This window comes from Rhynchophorus ferrugineus, unplaced genomic scaffold, assembly GCF_030347505.1.
Source record: "Rhynchophorus ferrugineus isolate W39M unplaced genomic scaffold, kcgeb_rfMv2 rfM1, whole genome shotgun sequence".
Lineage (NCBI taxonomy): Eukaryota > Metazoa > Arthropoda > Insecta > Coleoptera > Curculionidae > Rhynchophorus > Rhynchophorus ferrugineus.
Window position 1 is genome coordinate 11,339,315 of NW_027472580.1, and position 21,662 is coordinate 11,360,976.

The following is a 21,662-nucleotide window of genomic DNA, read 5'->3' on the forward strand; positions in this document are numbered from 1 at the left end:
CAGTTAGTGGTCAACTTGTATATAAAAACTAATCTCATAAAATAATACCATAATTTCTCGTCCAAGCAAGTGACGGTCTTGCGCAATGCGTTACAAAAACTTATTTAATAATTAACCTTTAACCCATCGCAGTACGACCGCTATTATCATACAAAAGCCAGACACGGACCACAATAGACCAGAGTCAGTTGCATTTGTTTTGAATGTGAATTATTTCATTTAAACGTAAGTAATCGATTCTTTAATATTTTAGAATAAGATAATAAAACATAAGTTCGTTAATAATAAAGTGTTTTATAATTTACATATTGTTGTATTTAATTTATTTTTTTTTTGATATTGATAAACCGATAAATAAATTTAGTACAATTATAATAAAAAAATTAAAATAAACACAATTGTATTGTAAACGACCTCTTTTAATTCTTTGTATTATTATATCAATATCAATATATTAATTGATATAAAAGAATATGAAGAAATAAATGAAATTTATTTTAAAAACAATTAATATATACAGACTTTTTTTGTATAAAAACTATATAACCAAGTATAATCAATATTTAACTGATGGTTTAGTTAATATATGCTATTTTATGAAAACCATTAGGTATTTTTTGAATACCCAATTATATTTAATTAATTTTATCTATTTACGTCAATATTAAACATTGTCCTTACCGACTTAGAAAATACATTTAATGTTTACGATTTTCCCTTTGACTTTCTAAATATTTGAACCGAATCGCCATTAATTATTAACGAAATAATTAATGTTATTGGGTTTGTAAATATGTCGCTCGCCATGACGCCAATCGCGGGCGACCATGGACAGTGATTTAATGACGAACTTTAGAGACTAGTCAACGGACGTCACTAAATCAACATTTGGTATTGGTAGAACTTTAATTAAAATAATTTTAAAATCAATTCTCCTGTATAAACAGTTTTATATGAACAGTTTGATTGAGACATGTTTTAATTTTGTTCAAATCCCAGAGTTTGGTTTCAATATCTACGTAACTAATAATGTAATATTTTTCTGCATTAACAGGTCAATTGAAAAGTCCCCGGCCTACCATAGCGACCCTCCAACTTTTAGATACCATTTTTGTTGTACGATTTGTCCACTGCTTCAAAATAGGTCTCAGTTTCGGCGATCACCTCTTCATTCGACGAACATTTCTTCCCAGCGAGCATTCCTTTGAGGTCCGATAACAGGAAATAGTCGCTGGGGGCCAGATCTGGAGAATACCGTGGACAAGGAAATAATTTGAAGCCGAATTCATGCATTTTGCCATGGTTTTAACTGACTTGTGACACGGTGCATTGTCTTGGTGAAACAGTACTTTCTTTTTCTTCAAATGCAGACTTTTTCCGTGATTTCTTCCTTTAAATGGTCCAATAACGCTATATAATATTCGCTGTTGATAGTCCTTCCTTTTTCAAGGTAATCAATGAAAATTATTCTATGGGCATCCCAAAATACAGACGCCGTAACCTTGCCAGCCGACTGTTGAGTTTTCCTACGCTTTGGAGCAGGTTCATCGTGTGCAGTTCACTCATATGACTGTCGATTGGACTTTGGAGTAAAATGATTGAGCTATGTTTAATCCGTTGTCACATATCGACGCAAAAATTCAGGTCTATTGCGCTTGATCATCTTCAAACACTGCTCCGAATCATCAACTCGTCATTGTTTTTGGTCAAAAGTGAGGTCGCGTGGCATACATTTTGCACAGAGCTTTCTCATACCCAAATATTTGTGAATGATATGACGTACAGGTTCAGTTGATATCTTTAGAGTGTCATTCAATTTCAAATTACGGTCATTCAAAATCATTTTGTGGATTCTTTAAATGTTTTCGTCGGCAAAACCTCTTTTGGGTGTCCACTGCGTTCATCGTCTTCGGTGCTCATTTCACCACGTCTAAACTTAAGTATACCAATCCTTGATGGTTGATTTTCCTGGGGCAGTGTCCGGAAACTCGGCATCAAGCCAAGTTTTTGCTTCAACTGTATTTTTTCCCTTCAAAAAGCAATATTTGATTAACACGCGAAATTCCTTTTTATCAATTTTTTTCACAATAACAATAGTTGCTTCACTCAAAATGTTATATTTACAAGTTTAAGTAATACAGTTTAAATTTTTCGGCAAAACGCTAAATTAATGATGATACGAGGGTTGCCCTTTATGTTTTGAACCAATCAGAGAACTTAGGCTCCCTCTGACGCTTCCAATTGGAAGTTTGACCTTTATACCCATGAACTTCTTCAGAACTTATCGTGATTTGAGCGCTGTTTCATTTCAATGAAGAACACAATATTTTCCTTCTCTTTTTATTCTAAGTAAAAAGAGATATAATGCTGTCTGATATGTTGCAACACGTAACCGAATCAGCCTACCAAATTCGCTTGCTTACAGTTTATAAACCGGCAAACGTTGTTTTGGCGTTTTACTTATTATTTTATTGTTTTATTGAAATTAAAACTCTTTTATCAAGCCAAAATAAACTAAAACTCAAAGTTGATGCGGCAACACTGCGACGTTTCGACGTCTTAGATTTAGATGAACATTGTTGTTTAAACCTGATGTTAGGTTTCATTTGTTTTGCTAATTGTTGTTATACCACTTCTCTGTGTATATGAGTACCTACATTCTTGTATTAGTTACTAAACGATTTGGTAACTAGAACCCAGAAAATGAACTATCTGACCCGACAAGCGTTGTCCTTTCTGAGTTATGAATATTTAATTCGAATTTGAATTAATAATTACATACAAAAACATAGTGTTATCTTTTTCCGTTTTTTTGATATGGGAACAGGGGGCATATAATTAGTCATGAGAAATTTGGATATATATATATATATCCAAATATATATACATATATATATATATATATATATATATATATATATATATATATATATATATATATATATATATATATATATATATATATATATATATATATATATATATATATATATATATATATATATATATATAGCGCCGCTAATTTTCTTCATCTTTCAAGCAATTTATGGATTTCATCTCGAAAGAACTATGTATTTTTTGAGGTTATCCAAAACCCGAATAATTTTTAGTGTCAGACAGGTCACGACTTATGTATAGGAACAAGTAATAATCAGAAGGAACAAAGTCTGTAGAATACGGAGGCTGCAAGTTTGCTGCTGGTTTGCAAGTAAGTTCACCAGTTCTGCAACATTTGGTCGAGCGTTGTCATGCTGAAGAATAACGTTGTTCGTTCATTGAGTAATGCGCTTAAATACACGTCTTCAAATTTTCTTTTTGGAACGCCCTTTGTCTTCGGCGTCACTATCACCACTTAAAACATTGAAGCCAGTATTCTGAAAATGTCTATGAAATAGCTTATGCTTCACACATCATTCGATGACCTTCAACAACCGTTTTCTTCAAATAGAAATAAGTAGAACTGCCCGCAAATGTGAGTTGCTCGGTACAAATTCAGACATTTGCACTAAGCCATTTTTTCGTTTACACTTCGACGAAATTATACGTAGTGAAAAGTGAAGTCTGCCAATGAGACTTAATTATGCAGTTGGTTACAAAATGTACCCTATGCTATATGATACATCTGTTATGAATTCTTTAAAATTATTTAATAGATTGTAGATATTATAAATTGGGCTCACTTTGTTTTATACATTAGATATTCAAATTTTAGTTTTCAGATTGAAGTTTATTTTAAAAAACGATACGATACAATAACGATGAAATGATACTTGAGAAATATTTGAGAGATTAATTAATCTTGTTTTGCGGGTTCCTTCAGCTTTTAATCTTTTTCACTGAGATGTTATAGTTCCTTCATATTGCCTAGCCACAAAAATAACATTGTCTTTTGCAAAGGAATGTATTAGGTGGTGCATGTATTTTGATCAGCGATAACTTAATTTGCGAGGAATCATTTTAAACAAGTGTTAAACAATCTAATCTAACAACTAAATTCGATAGTTTTGATATTACTCTACATAAAATAACAGTTTTCCATTTAATTCTATTGAGTTATTCAATGTATATAGATGTTAATCATGGAACAATTTGAAATAATCTGCTTCCGAAGCCCATCAGGTACATTACTTTTGTGTTTTCAACAACATTTTAACAAAAACTTACGGTGATGTTGCTCTGTGATATCCCATTTGACAGTTCTGGATATAATGATCTAAATGTCGTGATTTTGACTCCAATGATAAGCAACTATCTGGAAGACAAACCAGACTTCCAAAGTTCCAGTTTTAACTTTTTGAAGTGAAAAAATGATCAGAATACATGCAAGTACCTAATGTATAGGCATATGGTAAGCCGCTTTTGTATTCCCTCATTTGTCGGTAATTGCCTACCTTGATGTTTACCTTAGCAGTAATTTTCTTAAATATTTAAAATTCACCTTGAAGAAAGTCCAAGCAACACAATCAATTCTATTAATATATCATATTATATCACATCGAGGATATTTCAGTAATTTATTAAAAACGTAGGTATAATTTTTACATTTATAATGATTTTGTTAACTCAGCTATGATATTTTGGATTAAAAATGGTTTGTCATTTTTTAAATATGATAATATATTAGCATAGTATCAAACATAAATAATTTTATTTATTTGGTATACCTTTTTTAAACTTTATACAATTTATAATCATTCAATGAATTTTGATCAATGAAATATTATTTGAACATTGCTCTTTCATATTCGTAAATTTTAGTAAAGCAATTTCTATGTCAAAAATGCCAAAAAAACTTAAAATGTTAAAATGTCTTAAAATAAATGTTAGAAGTTGATTAAATAAACCATATTTTTTTGGCAAAATTAGTTTTTTTGTTCAACATAATTCCTTTCAAGAGTGATTCACTCATTATAGCGACCCTCCAAATTTTCTATACCATTTTTGTAGCACGATTTGTCCTTTGCTTCAGAATAGGCCTCGGTTTCGACGATTACTTCTTCGTTCGACCAAAAAATTTCTTCCCAGCGAGCATTCTTTTGAGATCTGAGTACGGAAAATAGTCGCTGGGGGCTAGTTCTGGAGAATACGGTGGATGAGGGAGCCCAATTCATGGTTATTTGCCATAGTTTTCACTGACTTGTAACACGGTGCATTGTCTTGGTGAAGCACCACTTTCTTGTTCTTCAAATTCGGCCGTTTTTCGGCGATTGAGTCCTTCAAACGGTTCAATAACGTTATGTAATATAGCTGTTGATGGTCCTTCCTTTTTCAAGGTAGTCAAAGAAAATTATTCCATGCGCATTCCAAAATACAGGCGCTATATCCTTACCAGCCGACTGTTGCGTTTTTCCACGCTTTGGAGCGGCTTCATCGTGTGCAGTCCACTCGGATGACTATTCATTGGAGTTCGGAGCGAAATAATGGAGCCACGTTTCATCCATTGTCACATATCGATTCAAAAACTCGGGTTTGTCGGCTTGATCATCTTCAAACACTGCTCCGAATCATCAACTCGTCATCGTTGATTTTCAAAAATGAGGTCGCGTGGCATCCATTTTGCATAGAGCTTTCTCATACCCAAATATTCGTGAATGATATGATGTACAGGTTCAGTTGATATCTTTAGAGTGTCATTCAATTCCAAGTTAGGGTCATTCCAAATCATTTTGTGGATTTTTTAAATGTTTTCGTCGGCAAAACCGCTTTTGGGTGTCCACTGCGTTCATCGTCTTCGGTGCTCATTTCACCACGTGTAAACTTAGCATACCAATCCTTGATGGTTGATTTTCCTGGGACAATGTACGGAAACTAGGCATCAAGCCAAGTTTTTGCTTCAACTCTATTTTATCCCTTCAAAAAGCAATACTTTATCAACACGCGCTATGACTTTTTATACATTTTTTTCACAATAACAAAAGTTGCTTCACTCAAAATGCTATAATTCACAAACTAATCATCCGACAGCTGTCAAATTTATACACGCATTTTTTGAGGGTTAGGGATAACTAAAAAAATATATGGATTTAATCTTTGCAGGGTCATCTATGTGTCAAGCCGGGGACTTTTCAATTAATCTGTTATGTGTGATCAAGTTCATCCAAACTGAAGGTGTTATTAACCATTCCTGTTTCCAGCACGAAGTACAGTATATCTGCAATTAATTATTAATAAATGTTGATAATTATTAATGAATTGTTACTCCAACGTTTACCTTTTTCGATCAGCTTTTTTTGTTATTACACTATTTTTAGGGTCATCATCTTGCCATGAGTGACCGTTGGGTATATTAGTTGCATATTGAAATATCCATGTCTCATCTAAATACTTAAATTGAAATAATAAGCCTTCCTTCTTTTTATTGTATGCTTTTAAAAATAGTATTCTCTCAATATCAATACGCGGAATTTCCATTAGACCTGTTCGCTACTTCAGACTAACAGTTTGGTTTGAAATAATTGTATTAAATTACGTTTGTATTGACTGATTCACTGTTTTCTTGATCTTGATGCTGATCTTGATTCGACACCTGCTTCGTATGAGTTCGGTGCACTTAAGATTACATTTTTTATTTTTTGAGATATTTCAGTGACCGTGTCCACATTAATGGTCAGTGCAGCTGTTACGTGCTAAAAATATTTTAAACAAAATTCGCAGCAAATATTTAACAGTAAAAATGCTTACCTCTCTAACGAATTTTACTGGCAAGAGGGGTCTCCATTATCTAGTTTCTGTTGAAAGTAATTGTATAGAAACTGCTATTCCGTTCTGTCTGGTTCCGGAATTTTCAATAAGAGTAATGATAAGCAGCGGTTTGAAATTTATCAAAACAAGCAACATATTAAAATAACCTTTGCAGGGTTACACCTCTTATCACTATTGGTTTGAAGAAATTTTAATACGTCTCGCAACCATACTTTTATTTACACAACAATGCTTTGTCAGGCTAATTCAGTTACATGTTAGAAATTATCAGACAGCATTGTGTCTTCTTTTAAATAGAATAAAATAAGAAGGAAAATTTTGTCTGATTCTGAAACTAATTTACAAATTGTGGCAGACAATACATTAAACATCTTGATGACGTATGTACAAAACTACTTTAGAATATATACGTGATGAAGACGTGATTATACGAAGAAATGTATAATATGGAGAATATAACTTACCTAAGTTAACTTATTATCAGAACAATTATTTAAATATATTCGACGTTAATAATTTTAATTATTGTTATTTAAAATATTGTATTCTATAGTAAATAGATATCATATATTTTAAAAATTTATATTTTACAGAGAGAGCAACAATAAAGAAAAATGTCAAAAGATATTGAGAAAACAATCAGCGATCTTCGTAAGACCTTTTACAGTGGTAAAACCAAAACTTATGATTTTAGGAGAGCACAACTAAATGGTATTATTTCACAGCATTCTTTGTTTTGTTTCTAAATATTCATTACAGGCCTGCTTCAGTTCGTTACCGAAAATGAACGACAAATACTCGATATTCTATCAAAAGAAAACAGAAAACCGAAATTTGAGTCCTGTATCAGCGAAATATCCCATATGAAGACTGAAATCAACGAGGCTCTGACTAATTTGAAGTCATGGATGCAACCCACCAAACCAAGGAAACATATATCATATATTCTGGATAAGGTAAGTAATTTTATTATTTGTAATACGTTTGAAACATTTTTAGTTGTTTTTTTTTAATTGTAATAAAATTAAGTAATCATCGAACTGATTAAGTGACTAAGTTACAATTGTGGTCCGAAGCTGGATTTGCACCATTAACACAATATGACGGACATCGGAACAAATGTCGGACGGTCCAATGTCCTGACTACAATGTGAATGTATCAAAATTTAGCAAATATTTTCTGAGCCACTAAATATTTGTTTGATCCTTTCCTATTGATTAGTTCTGGTAATTTCATAGATCTACGTCAATACGGGATTGGCATCTAAAAAAGTTGTCATGCGTACTAAAAAATAATTGCGACGTTGCCAATTCTCGTAAAGTATCTGTATACTCCAAGAATATAATAAACCACACAATGTATCAGGTCTATAAATAAATTAATTTTTAAGCATTTTAACACATGTTGTTACTATGTATTAAATAGCATCGGGAATATTTGTAATCAACTTCCTGTTAAAGGTTCACTGAAATGTTTCACTTTTTAGTGTGAACAAAACATTTTTTCAGTGCATCGAAAATGTAGTGTCCGAATTTGTATCAAGTAAATATGCGAGAAGCATTTTTACTTATTTACTTTAATTTTAATAAAAAGGCGGATGAAGGTAAAGATGAAGATGAAAAGGCGTATGCTGTAGGAAGATTACGACCATGCTCTATCCATCATGGGAAGCAAAAAAAAAAAAAGATATATGACATAAAGTGCAATTTATTTATTAATTACATGAATATTACAATAACAAGCAGTTATATTTGTATATAAATTTACATATTAAATATATATTATGTTATTTTGATGACGCACGGTCACATGAAGTAGATCGACCATTCCCAGAACATTTCCTTTCGTAGGCCCAATTTTGCCTCAACGTTCAATTTCAGTTAGCAAAATTAAAATAAATCATGGAATAGATACTCATCAGAATGAATATCTATTCAACCGGGATTGAATTGTCTGAAATCACTAGATGCTTTTAAAATAAAATAACGACTATATAGAAGAGCATCTCCCATATATAACACTGATTTTAAAAGAACCTTCGATGTCTTGACGATGTTTCAGTTTATGTAACGTTAACAGTTCGAATTACTTTTACTAACAAAACAACTTTTTCTCCAACCATATATTTTTTTATTAAGTAATTAAAAATAAAATTAATAGTCAAGATTTTTGTTGTATTTTGTTCTCTATAATACAGATTTAGATCTTTAAATTAAAAATATTTTGTTTTTTATACATCAACATTTAATTCAGGTATATATCAAAGTCGAGTACTGCGTATTAACAATGTGACGAAACACTACTACGAAAAAAATGAATTTTATTAGTACATATTTTATTTCGTTCATGTCATAATATAATATATAAATCGGAATATAAATGTCGATTAGTTTATTTCGATTGTTGTTAAATGCTGTTTCTGTAAATTTGTGTTTAACAAATCTGTTTTAAAAAAACTTGACTGACTTTTAATTTCTGCCTAGGAGAATTTAAAGTTTTATTCAGTGATACTGAGTATTATTAATTCACCATATTTGAAGTAATATTTGTTTTGACGCTAACGTGATCTTGATGTTTTCATATGTTCTTTTGTGTGCTTTTTGCGACGTTGTCAGTTCTTATAAATTGTATGTATACTCCAAGAATATTAACAATTAAAATGAAGAAACAATTTAAAAATAAGACAATAAAACACATAAGTTATAATTAATTATATCCAAATCTTATTCAAACCTTGGACTAATATTCAGATAAAGTTAGCTGAATATTGTCAAAATGGTCACACTTAATTTTAAATATTCGTTTGCAAATTGTATTCATTCTTTTTAGTAACTTATTTAAGTATTTAAGTCAATGTCTTCCATCCAGTGTGTTGGATTGCAAATTCGGATTTCGTAAAGGAAGTTCATTCCTTACTAATTCGATAGAAGAGAGGTCTGGCCATTTTATTATTTGCGCAAGGTACTCGTTTAATTTTTGCGCTAGGAACCACCGATATTTTGACAAATATTTCATACATTATTACAATTTACGAATATTTTAGTTCATTGTTTTGTTGAAAAATAAAACTTGGGTAGATTCACTGCTAGAAAGAATTCCAGTATTCTGAATATTGCAGATATCTTTGTTTATTCTGTTTTTCAACGATTTTCATTCATGTGGTCGGAATTATTATCCCCAAACGATCAAACCAGCATGATGGTGGCAGCCATGCTTAATTGACGGTATAGTGCAAGTCTCTGCCTAAAAACCTATTTATTGGATCCAAAATCCCGATATTTCGACTCAAATATTTGTAGGATATTTTTCTATATATTTCCATCCAGTTATATGAGTACTAGCTAGTTTCTTTCTTTGCTGCTACCGTATATGTTATAGAGAATGTAAGCCAACAGACTGCAAGCAATTTTACAATTCTCTTTACAGTTAACTCCCAGCTCCCTTCCGGTCTTTATTTGCTTCAGTAGTTTGCCTTCCTTTTCTCTGTTTGGTATTTCTGTTTTATTTTTGTAATTTTATGTGCTTATGAACAGGTATAACTATTACATGAATATCACAAGGTCTAAGGAACGCGAAACTAATAGTATTTGTTAAGTAAGTTCAGTAACTAAAATAGACAACTTATTTACTAATGAAACGTGTTACTGATTTTTGCAAAATAGAAATTTTGTCCTTTCTTGAACTGTTAAATATTTCTGCAAATAATATTTGATTTGGTTTTCAAATTTAACCGTTGTTTTTAACACAAAATATTTGTTTGTTTTCTATTTTAGGTAGAAATTCATTCCCAGCCATACGGGGTGGTACTGATCATAGGGCCATGGAACTATCCCTTCGACCTGGTTATTTCGCCTTTAATTGGAGCCATCGCCGCTGGGAACTGTGCTGTAGTAAAACCATCAGAAATCACACCAGCGTGTGCAAAGTTTCTAGAAGATACGTTACCGAATTATATCGATAGCAGTTGTTATGTGGTGTACAATGGTGGGGTAGCAGAAACTACAAAATTGCTTGGTAAGTTTGAAATTTTAGCTTATATAAAAGCTATCGTTGGGAACTATCGACTGAATAGTAGAAACAGTCGATAGTCGTAAAAGAGTCGAACTAGTCGACAGTAAAAAAACTAGCGACTGAAAATTGTAATTACTATTTCCATCAAATACATATTTCGACTATTAGTGATAACAAACAGAGATGTACACACTCCTTCACGTTTTCAATTCGAGAAAGGAAAGGATGGATATAATTGTTTGATTCTCTATACTGTACAGATGAGTTCATTTTAAATTATTTTAAATTGGGAAATGACAGAGTGAAGAAAAGAATATAATAATGCTACCGAATACATTCAATCGTATTTTAATATTCGAAAAGTGACAATGACATAATATAATAAAAGTAATTGGTTTATTTCTATTTCATTCCAACATATGCTCACTATATTTTTTTCTTTGATAAGGAATATTTTATTATTAAGAATATTTTTATTCGTTAAAACTTTAATAAAAGAAGTTTTAACATTCAAAAGGCTTGAATAAACATCGAAAGACTTAGAAAATCGAAAAAGACAATAAAAAAGACCCAATAGCTTCCAAGATAATATAAATGCTGCTAAAATTATTTTTCCATTTATCAATCAATTTTTTTTCCTTTTTATTTTAATAAATAATCTTCAAAAATAGGGTCTCAATATGCTGCTACATTACTGTACAATTTATTGTTATTTACAAACATTTTTTAAACAAACATAAAGCCATTTATAATGCACATAAATCTATGTAAGTTTAAATTCGGCACATTATTTTTAAGGTCAGCTAGGATGGCAAAGCCAGAACCTTAAAAATGAAACAGTCGATAGTAAAAAGTAGTCAATTACTAAACAATCGATAGTCGTTTTAAGTTGATAGTTCCCAACGCCAATAAAAACATATATTTGTCATCTATTTTTGATCTATTTTACTGTTATCTTAATGGCTGTTTTCCGTGATTGTATCATATTTAACATGTTTTTTTCCTCATAAAAATAGTCGAATGGTATGAATCTCACAATCATTAACATTATTATGTATGAGACCTTATTCTATTCCGTTTGAATCAAGCACGATTCAAGTCTAAATAACCCAGTTAAGCTCATACAAAATCCATCCATATCATCATGATGTGCGTTGCAAAACAAAACATATCTCGAAACCCCTTTAATTATATTTAACCAAATCAATTAATATGATATACACTGTTGTAGTGTTGACTGTTCTGCAAGAAATGCTTTAATTGATTATTCAGGTGGTCTTCTCAGTTCTGATTATTTCACCTATTCGTTTGCATTATATAATCTTGGTGGTTCGAGTCCAAACCTCAGAGCACTGCAATATTAACATATTCTGGTTGATAGGTAATTGCTCGACGGTATAGGTTCATCCTGCACTGTATTAGATCTCGCTTAATATCTCATTCTGTTTGTCTCATCTCATTCCCGTTAATATTATAACGGACATATTAATAGCCGAGCTGCTAGCCATCTATAAAGTCCTGAAAATTGTACAAAACATACAAGACAATCCCTTCTGAGTCAATGCTAACTTTAAAATAATCGGTAAAAACCGTCACATATATGTGGCTTCCCTATCACACTAGAATCAGGGGCAGTGGGAGAGCGGATTATTGGTGGGTAAAAGCAAAAGATCCCAACCGGAAAACTTCCCTCCTTACTCTTCTCTTTAGGCAATTAGACCAGCTTGAATTTGATCTGAGGGATGAATATAAGCTATGGGAAGTGAAGAAAGAGTTCTTCCAGGGCCTTAACACTATCGATATTAGAGACCAGTCGCAAACTGTGTATATTTTAACGATTTTGAGCAGGCATGGACACATAAATTTCTCCTTAAGGGAAAGCATCCACGGTTATGTAATGAATGCGGATTGTCTTTGACCGTTAAGTATATACTAATTCAGTGTCGAATGTACAGCCTACAGGGGTGACTATTTAACTTGGCTAATACAATGGAACAGTGTCTTCTGTTGAAGAACTTAGATCGGTTGGTCGATCGGCGAATTTTTTAGCTGTAACCGAAACACTGTCAAATATTTAAGGATAGTAACCAATATTTATATTAATATTCACGTTTGTGTATATTATTTGTACCTTATACGTCTCTCTTTTTGTTTTGTCATATCTTGATGTTTCTATATTCTTATATTTTTATTTCTTCTTTGCTATACTTGATCTTTTGTATTTTACACATAATTATATTGGATCTCCTATATATAATAAAAATATTGTACATTTTGTAACTGATAATAGATTCCATGAGGTTGACGGGTCATTATTAAATAAATAAATAAATAAATACATCTCTAAGATTATGAATTTGGCTTACGTTACGTGTACGCTGATTAATATTACGAGGCCTCACTAGTGTATAACAGGTCAATTGAAAAGTCCTCGGCCTACCATAGTAAAACTAATTTTTTTTCGATGCCATTTTTGTAGTATGATTTGTCCTTTGCTTCAAAATAGGCCTCAGTATCGGCTCTTTATTCGACGAAAATTTCTACCCAGCGAGCACTCTTTTGAGATCTGAGAACAGGAAATCTGGAGAATACGGTGGATGAGGAAGCAATTGGGAGCCCAGTTCATGGATTTTTGCCATCGTTTTCACTGACTTGTTACACGGTGCATTGTCTTGGTGAAGCAGCACTTTTTTTTCTTCAAATGCGGCCGATTTTCGTCGATTTCGTCCTTAAAACGGTCCAATAACGCTATATAATAGTCTCTGTTGATGGTCCTTGGTTTTTCAAGGTAGTCAGTAAAAATTATTCCATGCGTATCTCAAAATACAAATACCATAACCTTGCCAGCCGACTGTTGCGTTTTTCCACGCTTTGGAGTGGGTTCATCGTGTGCAGTCCACTCGGATGACTGTCGATTGGACTTCAGAGTGAAATGACGTGTTTCATCCATTGTCACATATCGACGCAAAAACTCCGGTTTATTACGCTTGACCATCTTCAAACACTGCTCCGAATCATTAACTCGTCGTTGTTTTGGTCAAAAATGAGCTCGCGCGGCACCCACTTTGCCCAGAGCTTTCCCATACCCAAATGTTCGTGAATGATATGATGTACACGTTCAGTTGATATCTTTAGAGCTCGGTGCTCATTTCACCACGTCTAAATTTAGCATACCAAGTGTCCGGAAACTCGGCATCAAGCCAAGTTTTTGCTTCAACGGTATTTTTTCCCTTCAAAAAGCAATATTTTATCAACAGGCAAAATTCCTTTTTGTCTTTTTTTTTCAGAATAACAAAAGTTGCTTTACTCAAAATGATATAATTCACGAACTAATGATCTGGCAGCTGTCAAATTTTTACCACGTATTTTTGAGGGTTAGTTAGGGCTAACTAAAAAACATATGGATTTGATTTTAGTAGCGTCATCCATGTGTCAGGCCGGGGTCTTTTCAATTGACCTGTTACACTCACTTTATAATTAACTTTACTCTTTATAATTGACTTTTTACAAAAAAAAGGTTTATATGGATTTTCGGCAAAAACACAGCAAGTCATATTTCATTAAGTATATATTGTATTGATTTGTGTTAATTTGTTTATTGAATGGAATTCTCAATGTTTTGTTAACTGGCTTCTGCGTCACTCTCTTCATATTATGAGATGTAAAAAAATTTTCATAATTTTTTTTTAAATTCTTTTGTAGTGTCCTTGTCCTAATGATAACGAACAAAACAAAAAAAAATTATCCTATTAGGTACAGTGGTTCTGAAGTTATGGGCGTTGACAGATATCGGCGGTTTTTATTTATATAGATTTGATTTGATCTTCTGCAAATAGATCTAATGCAATTATGCATATAGGACTTAAAACTGCAATTTTGCCTCTAAATTAAACATCAGGTTATTAAGGTAATATCGATTATAAATTGATACAAAATATATTCGATCCATTTTACTTTATCATTTCTAAACAAATAGACAATATATCAGGGGAACTGAGGGAAAATTATCAAGAATAAATATTTACCATTATTTCCAGTAAGATACGTATTATCACCGTTATTTATTTTATTTAATGAACTGATGTTATTCACATTTCTATTTTTGAAGGCAATATTAAATTTTTGTTTGAACTTGAGTAGGCCCTGGTCTTTATATAACTGGTATTGTTATTTGTTATTTTTTAAATGTTTACGATAACATCATTTTATACGGCAACAATGTTAATGTGGTTGGTTCTATTCAAAATCGAGACTTGTATTATTTGGATATTTTGGTGATGTTTTATTCAACACCAACTTTTTGAAAGTATTCCATTTTAGCGCTGATGTAAGATCTAAATCAAACATTTGCAAAACATTTATTAAAAGAAACAATTAATACATATAGCCTATTCAAACTTTTTCTTAGTAATACGTCATGGATATTTGTGACCTCGAAACATTGCAATGTTGCCGCATCAACTCTGAGTTTTAGTTCAGTTTGGTTTTGACATACAAGAAAATTCTAATCTAAATAAAATAATTGAACAAAGATGTTATCAATATCATATAATTTATTTTAACATTATAGTACATCTAATACATATACTATCGAAGGAATTAAAGCTACAATTAAGAATACAGATATAATAGTGTGTAGGTTAGATTTGTTTTGTTTACATTTAACTCATTTCCACACCACCCATGAGGTAGAGTTTCTAGGCGTGTTTTTCTATGTTGTGGTATCCCCCTAGATGCTTAATCCATCTGATTAACAATTGTATATCTGAGAAATGTATATTTATTTATCATTTTACCATATTTATCATTTTACGTTTATTTCTTCTTTCCTTCGGTGTATATCACTGTATATTTTATTTCTTCTGCTACTATACCATTCTTCATAAAATTAATCACTGAATTCTGTCTAATGCATCTACCATATCTACAAAACAGTTAGTAATTATTATCTCCGCTTACGTTCTAACCTAATGCTCATGTTTACTTTTGAACAATTACAATCATATCTGTGCATACAAATCTTTCACGCCCTACAATATAATTTTCTACGTTATATCAATTAATTATATGCATACCTTTAGTTCTTTCTACTCTGGTCACTCTGTCTCAGGAATTTCTAGCAATGCACAGCGTTATCACATATCCTGAAAGTTTTCTAATCTGTCCAAGACATGTTCACGATTCCACCATTTATCAATTATTTACTCTGTATGTCTTATCGAGTTCATCTAAACCGAAGGTGTTATAATTGATAATGCTTCCTTTCACAAATCTAAACAGTTTTTGATGGAATATGCTTCTCGACCAGCAATATAAGTGCTATTAATTATTAATAAATATAATGAGCCACAAACCTTAATCGAATGCTATTGTAACTTTTACTCAATATCGAATAGAGCCAATATCAAGATGGTCAAGATTCATCATCCAATTTATATGTTGACAGTACCCACACTAATATTTAGCGCGACAGCAACCCATTGAATATATTTTGGCAATATTTTGGCTGCTGCCGTCCGTTTGTCAGACGTATGCAAAATTCTTTAATGCAATTCTGTTAAGAGGTTTTAACTCTTACCTATAAATTATTTTGGCTGTATAATTAACTGTAGTTTTCATATATACTATTTGATAACGTTTTTGTTAAATAGTTTTATTTAGATTAGAATTTTCTTGTATGTCAAAGCCAAACTGAACTAAAACTCAGAGTCAATGTGGCAACATTGCAGTGTTTTGACGTCACAAATATTCATGACGGATTACTAAAAAAACTTTGAATAGACTATATGTTAAGCTTATAAATTAGTTTTAAAAGATTTTCTAAAATTGAAGCTTTAGTGTGGAAATTCGGTACAATGCATTTTATTCAAAGTGTTGACAAATAAGTGAATAAGAATCAGAAGGAGCATGTTCTGGAAAGTATGGCGAGTGGGATAGCACTTCCCATTTTAATGTTTCCAACTATGTTTTTAACGGTTTTGTAATAATTTTTAAAAAAATGTTGCGTATTTCCGGTGCTCAGTTCAACGCATTAATAGTAGTCGTTAGTGATTCCTATTGATGGTTATAATCAGTTTTAGCAACTCACAGTATACCACACCGAGCTGATTTCACCACATACTCCATTAGCTTGGAGGCATGGATATTCGTCTTTGCCGTGGATATTTATGCATGACCAGGTGGTATTCATGGAAAACATTTCCGATATTGCAGTTGAAGCAACATTTGACAACTGACCAAACGCCTTTTGGATGATTCCCAAGCGATTGGATATGATTTCTTGTGTTACTCCCAAAAATTCTGCATATCTTTCTTGTGTTTTACATGGATCATCATCGAGTAATACATTCAAATCCTCGTGTTCCAATCTATGTTAAAATCCAGAACGCTCTTTCTCTTCTGTGCCAAAATCGATCAATAGAGCATTGTTGCCATAAGCTTCATACAATATTTGAAGACATTTTTCATTTGATAACAGTTTTCTTCAGATATTTTTAAGGAACTTAAAAATTATTTTGTTTACATTTCGACGAAATGGCAGATATTGCAAAGTGAAGATTTTTAGTACGAACTCTTTACACTATCGAACGTTAAGGACATTTTTTACGTTGCCACGTGTCCCACTTGATTATATTGTACGAAATTTGTGTTTATATTCACGAAATATTTTCATTTCTGAGCATCTGTTTTACTTTTTGATAATTTACGAGTACAACAACTATTTCTGTTTCTGTTCTAGAGCAAAAATTCGACTATATATTTTACACTGGCAGCACGGCTGTGGGAAAAATTATTTATAAGGCAGCAGCAAAACACCTAACCCCCACCACATTAGAATTAGGAGGTATGTTTAATAGTCCTATTTTTTACAGTATTTTTTATTCTTATTAATCTTAATTTAAGGTAAAAGTCCGGTATATCTCGATGATTCCGCTGACGTCGAACTGGCGGCAGCTCGAATTATGTGGGGTAAATGTTGGAATTCAGGTCAGAGTTGCGTGGAACCCGACTACCTGCTGTGTAGCGAGTACATGAAGGATAAATTTGTTAAAGCCGCTAAGAAGAAAATACAGGAATGGTATGGCGAAAAAATGAAACAAAATGCGGATTTCTGTAGGATAATAAACCAGAATCATTTCAAAAGGCTCACTAAGCTTTTGGAAGGTGGGTGTTTAGATACTTTAGAACTTTTACATCCAACTGCTCCATAAGCTTACAACAATAGTATAATAATCTCTTGACAAGGTTCTGATCCATATTTTTTAATAGATAGCTATTGATTCTTTCCATTCATGTATCCAAACTTTGTTCGCTGAAATATAGTATGTTTCACATCCTTGATGTGTAAAAACATGTGTACATCAATTTTAAGATAAATTGATATGAGTGGTTAAAGATTGGTGGTTTTTATGGATATTGCCACATATAACTATGATGTGCAAGTGGCAAATTTGCTTTTTTAAGTTTCTGTGTAAGTGATGGCCTTAGATAACATATTTCTAAGATAATAGTGTTTGGCCTGAGTTTATAATTCATCTGTTTATGGGTTTCATTCCCGAGGCATAAACCCAGAAGAATTCAGAAATCTGTCAAAATAATTTTTCATGATTTTTCGAGCTGATTCTGATGAAAAATGTTTTTCTATATATGTTTTTAGAACTTTTACATCCAACTGCTCTATAATCTTACAACGATAGTATAATAATCTCCTGACAAGGTTCTGATCCTTAAGTTCACATAATCAGTTAATATGTTGTTGTGATTTAGAAGTACACTGGCGGGACCTTATTGCACACTCTTGGGTTGTGATTATTTCTGCAACACACAATAGTGAAGCAATTTTGTATATATTTTAGGATCCACAATAGTTTTGGGTGGACATACTGATCCAGCTGATCTATACATCGAGCCTACAATTGTCGCAAACGTAAAAACAACTGATCCTATTATGGAGGAAGAAATTTTCGGACCTATTTTACCAATTATTACAGTGGAGACGCCAGAAGCAGCAATAGAATTCATAAATAATCGAGAAAAACCCTTAGCTTTATATGTTTTTAGGTAATGTAGATATTTTTTAATCTAATATTTTAATATCTTTGATTTATTCATATCCATCTTTTTTTGTTTTTCTGTTAGTGCTTGAAATTTTCTGCTAGGGCAGCAGCAAATATTTAAGAGACTTTGAGTTTTTTACACTATTATTGGTTTATATTCCAATAAAAACATTTTCTTTTTTATTTTCTTATAGTACCAGTAAAATAGAACAAAATAAATTTCTGGATGGAACTTATAGCGGTGGAATATGCATCAATGATGTTCTGATGCATTACAGTTGTAGTGCACTACCGTTTGGTGGCGTTGGAGCAAGTGGAATAGGAACGTATCATGGTGTTTACTCATTTGATACATTTTCACATAAAAGAGGTAAGAACCAGCTTTTTTCTTTTATTTTCGTTGTTAAATATTCCCATCATAGATGCAGTTTGATAATAATTGGTAGAAATATATTTTCAGTTGAGATAGTTTAGCGTGAGAGTGAGATATTTAATACTACAAATCAATTTTTTGTCATAAGTACACAGAAACATAGCCCTGTTTATGATGATGTTTATAGATGACAAAAGAACGAAAACGTGCAAAACTAATCGATCTCAAGCTATACTATAAATTAATATAGGTGTTAGACAACAATTGAAGCTAGAAAGAGAAGCTACTAAAATTGTCCTTTTGTGCAATAAAGGAATTGGTCTTCCTTTATCATCATATCTTCCATGATTGCATTTGTTAATAAACTTTATATGAGTGGAATCCTGAAGATATAGTTAAATCAAACCTTCCAAGGTCATAAAGAGAGGCTCAAATCAGAACAATAAATATATATAGTTGTTTTATCTTAGTTTAAGATTATGTTCTTGAAGTTATGATCTTACTCTTAAATACGACAATTTGGAGATTTCTTTGTAAAATTTGTTGGTTGAAATTCTCAAAAATAGATTAGGAGCTTTGAAGCTGATCTCAATTGCTAAGCTTCTGAGGGAATATCAATGAATAGTTTTCAGGGCATGTGGCCAAATAAATAAATATTAATCTGCTTCAGGGCAAGAAAACAGTTTTCTTTGGCTTATTTTGACTGTCGATGAAAAGTTGATCCATTACTACAATTCTAAGTACGAAAGTCATGATCAAAGTCCATCCACTTTGATACAGAAGTATATTGTTGTTGCATTGTTGTATGTTGTTTCCTTGTTGTGTATGTGGTAGGACTAGGCAAAGTATAGCCTGTTACGAGCTGCTAAAACTTAATTAAACTATTACTGCGTATGTCTACTGAAGGAAATTAAACATTTTTTTATTATAACATCTTTATTAGATAGTTGTGTTTAGTATAATCTTAATTATATATTCATTTACTGGTACATTTCTTTTATACTTGGATTAATTGACAAGAAAGACGGGTGCCAGAAAAATATATCCATATGTATTCCTCAATAATAAAATTGTAATAACTTAAGCTATAGTTTACACTAAAGGTATACACTTTATATAAGTTCATATGGTTGGGTTCGCCTCAATCTTCTGATTTCCTGCGCGTTGTCCAGTTGTTGTATTTCTTCCACGTTAGTGTGATTTAGTAATTCTTTCGTGTTTGAAGGCGAAATCATCGGTAACTTCGCAAATCCATTTGATTTCTAGGTCATCGTGCTGTTCTTTATTGGTTACATAGAGATAGGCATTGGTAATTAAGCGAAGAATTTGTTTTGGTAGCGTTGGGTGACTAGCCAACTTGACAACTTAGTGCAACCCCATATTTGATTTTAGATCTAGTTGAAAGTATTTTCCAACTAACCAGTATAATTGTTTTATTTTAGTTCTAATGTGTTTTGCTTTTTTCCTAACATGATGTTAATTAAACAAAATAAACAACAAATTATTACAGACGAAAAATTATTCTTTTATATAATAACAATGTTAGGTCACATATTGTAAGAGTTAAAAATATATAGACATAAAGCCTTCTGATTCTCTGATCACTTGTTCAGATCGATAATAGTATCGGCATATAGATGCTTTGACTGGTACACGATATCGAAATTCTGAAGAAGCTATGTTGTCATAAAACGAGAAACTTGTAGAAAATGACTTAAAATACTCTGTTTATATATTAAATATATATATATATATATATATATATATATATATATATAAATGATCGTATTACACGTAGTAACCTATTTTGATAATATTAAGTGTATAAATAATTAACTTTCCGTCAAGAAAAAACTATACGCTATTGTCAAAACTTATTTGTATACGATATATTCCTAAATAAACTTTACTATGAAAGAAAATAATATCGAATACTTGTCTTGTTATTATCAATTAGTGATATTGGTTTCCTGACCCTAAGAATAATTATTTATTATTTGTTTCAGCGGCACTTATTAAGTCCCTTGATCGATTTGGAGAGTTTACCCAAAGCGTTAGGTATCCACCCTACACTGAAAACAAATTGAAAATAATTAATCTCGTTACTATGAACATACCTGGTATGGATTTTGTAATGAGTAATGCGACGTTGCCACTTTTGTTAGTTATTTTTGCTTTATTGTATTTTATGTACTTTAAATTCTAGTAAGGAAGGAAATTTATTTGTTTACCTTGCATTGAATTATTGAATAAATAGATAAAATACCTATTGCTACTTTATTTTTATCAAAGTCTTCTGTAGAGTCCGACTTTCACTACTGTGCTTCTCAATATCGGCATGGCCGGTATGCTTAAAGTTGTCTGCTGTCTTTTTATGGTCTTTGTCGCCGAAACACATACACCCTTGGTCGTCGAAACACATACACCCTAAACTTCAAGAGCAGCTAAACGTAACGATCAAATAACTGAAGCTTCGCGCAGTGGTAAAGACGACAGGATGGTTCATCTACTGTTGCGA

General features: G+C 31.8%; 1 protein-coding gene and 2 long non-coding RNA genes across 7 annotated transcripts; 1 reads left to right on the top strand and 2 right to left on the bottom strand.

The window, feature by feature from the left end:
- Positions 1-84: 84 nt before the first annotated feature.
- Positions 85-21,411, top strand: LOC143203973 (aldehyde dehydrogenase family 3 member B1). Of its 5 annotated transcripts, none has more exons than XM_076416352.1 (10): positions 158-225; positions 3,121-3,208; positions 7,296-7,413; positions 7,462-7,658; positions 10,477-10,717; positions 17,454-17,558; positions 17,618-17,878; positions 18,571-18,775; positions 18,966-19,141; positions 21,151-21,411. In XM_076416352.1, exons 3-10 carry the CDS (start codon positions 7,317-7,319, stop codon positions 21,348-21,350), a joined length of 1,482 nt encoding a protein of 493 aa, XP_076272467.1. In that variant the 5' UTR covers positions 158-225; positions 3,121-3,208; positions 7,296-7,316; the 3' UTR covers positions 21,351-21,411. The 5 variants fall into 5 exon arrangements, with proteins under 5 accessions (XP_076272456.1, XP_076272467.1, XP_076272474.1 ...); XM_076416359.1 differs by having other exon boundaries at positions 170-225; positions 3,117-3,208; XM_076416341.1 differs by lacking the exon at positions 3,121-3,208 and having other exon boundaries at positions 85-225.
- Positions 4,503-6,789, bottom strand: LOC143204099 (uncharacterized). Its single transcript, XR_013007514.1, has 3 exons — positions 6,682-6,789; positions 6,212-6,626; positions 4,503-6,151 (listed from the first exon to the last, which is right to left on the bottom strand). It is a non-coding gene; the product is annotated as an uncharacterized LOC143204099 (long non-coding RNA).
- Positions 14,651-16,380, bottom strand: LOC143206523 (uncharacterized). Its single transcript, XR_013008527.1, has 3 exons — positions 16,069-16,380; positions 15,790-16,010; positions 14,651-15,638 (listed from the first exon to the last, which is right to left on the bottom strand). It is a non-coding gene; the product is annotated as an uncharacterized LOC143206523 (long non-coding RNA).
- Positions 21,412-21,662: the final 251 nt, after the last annotated feature.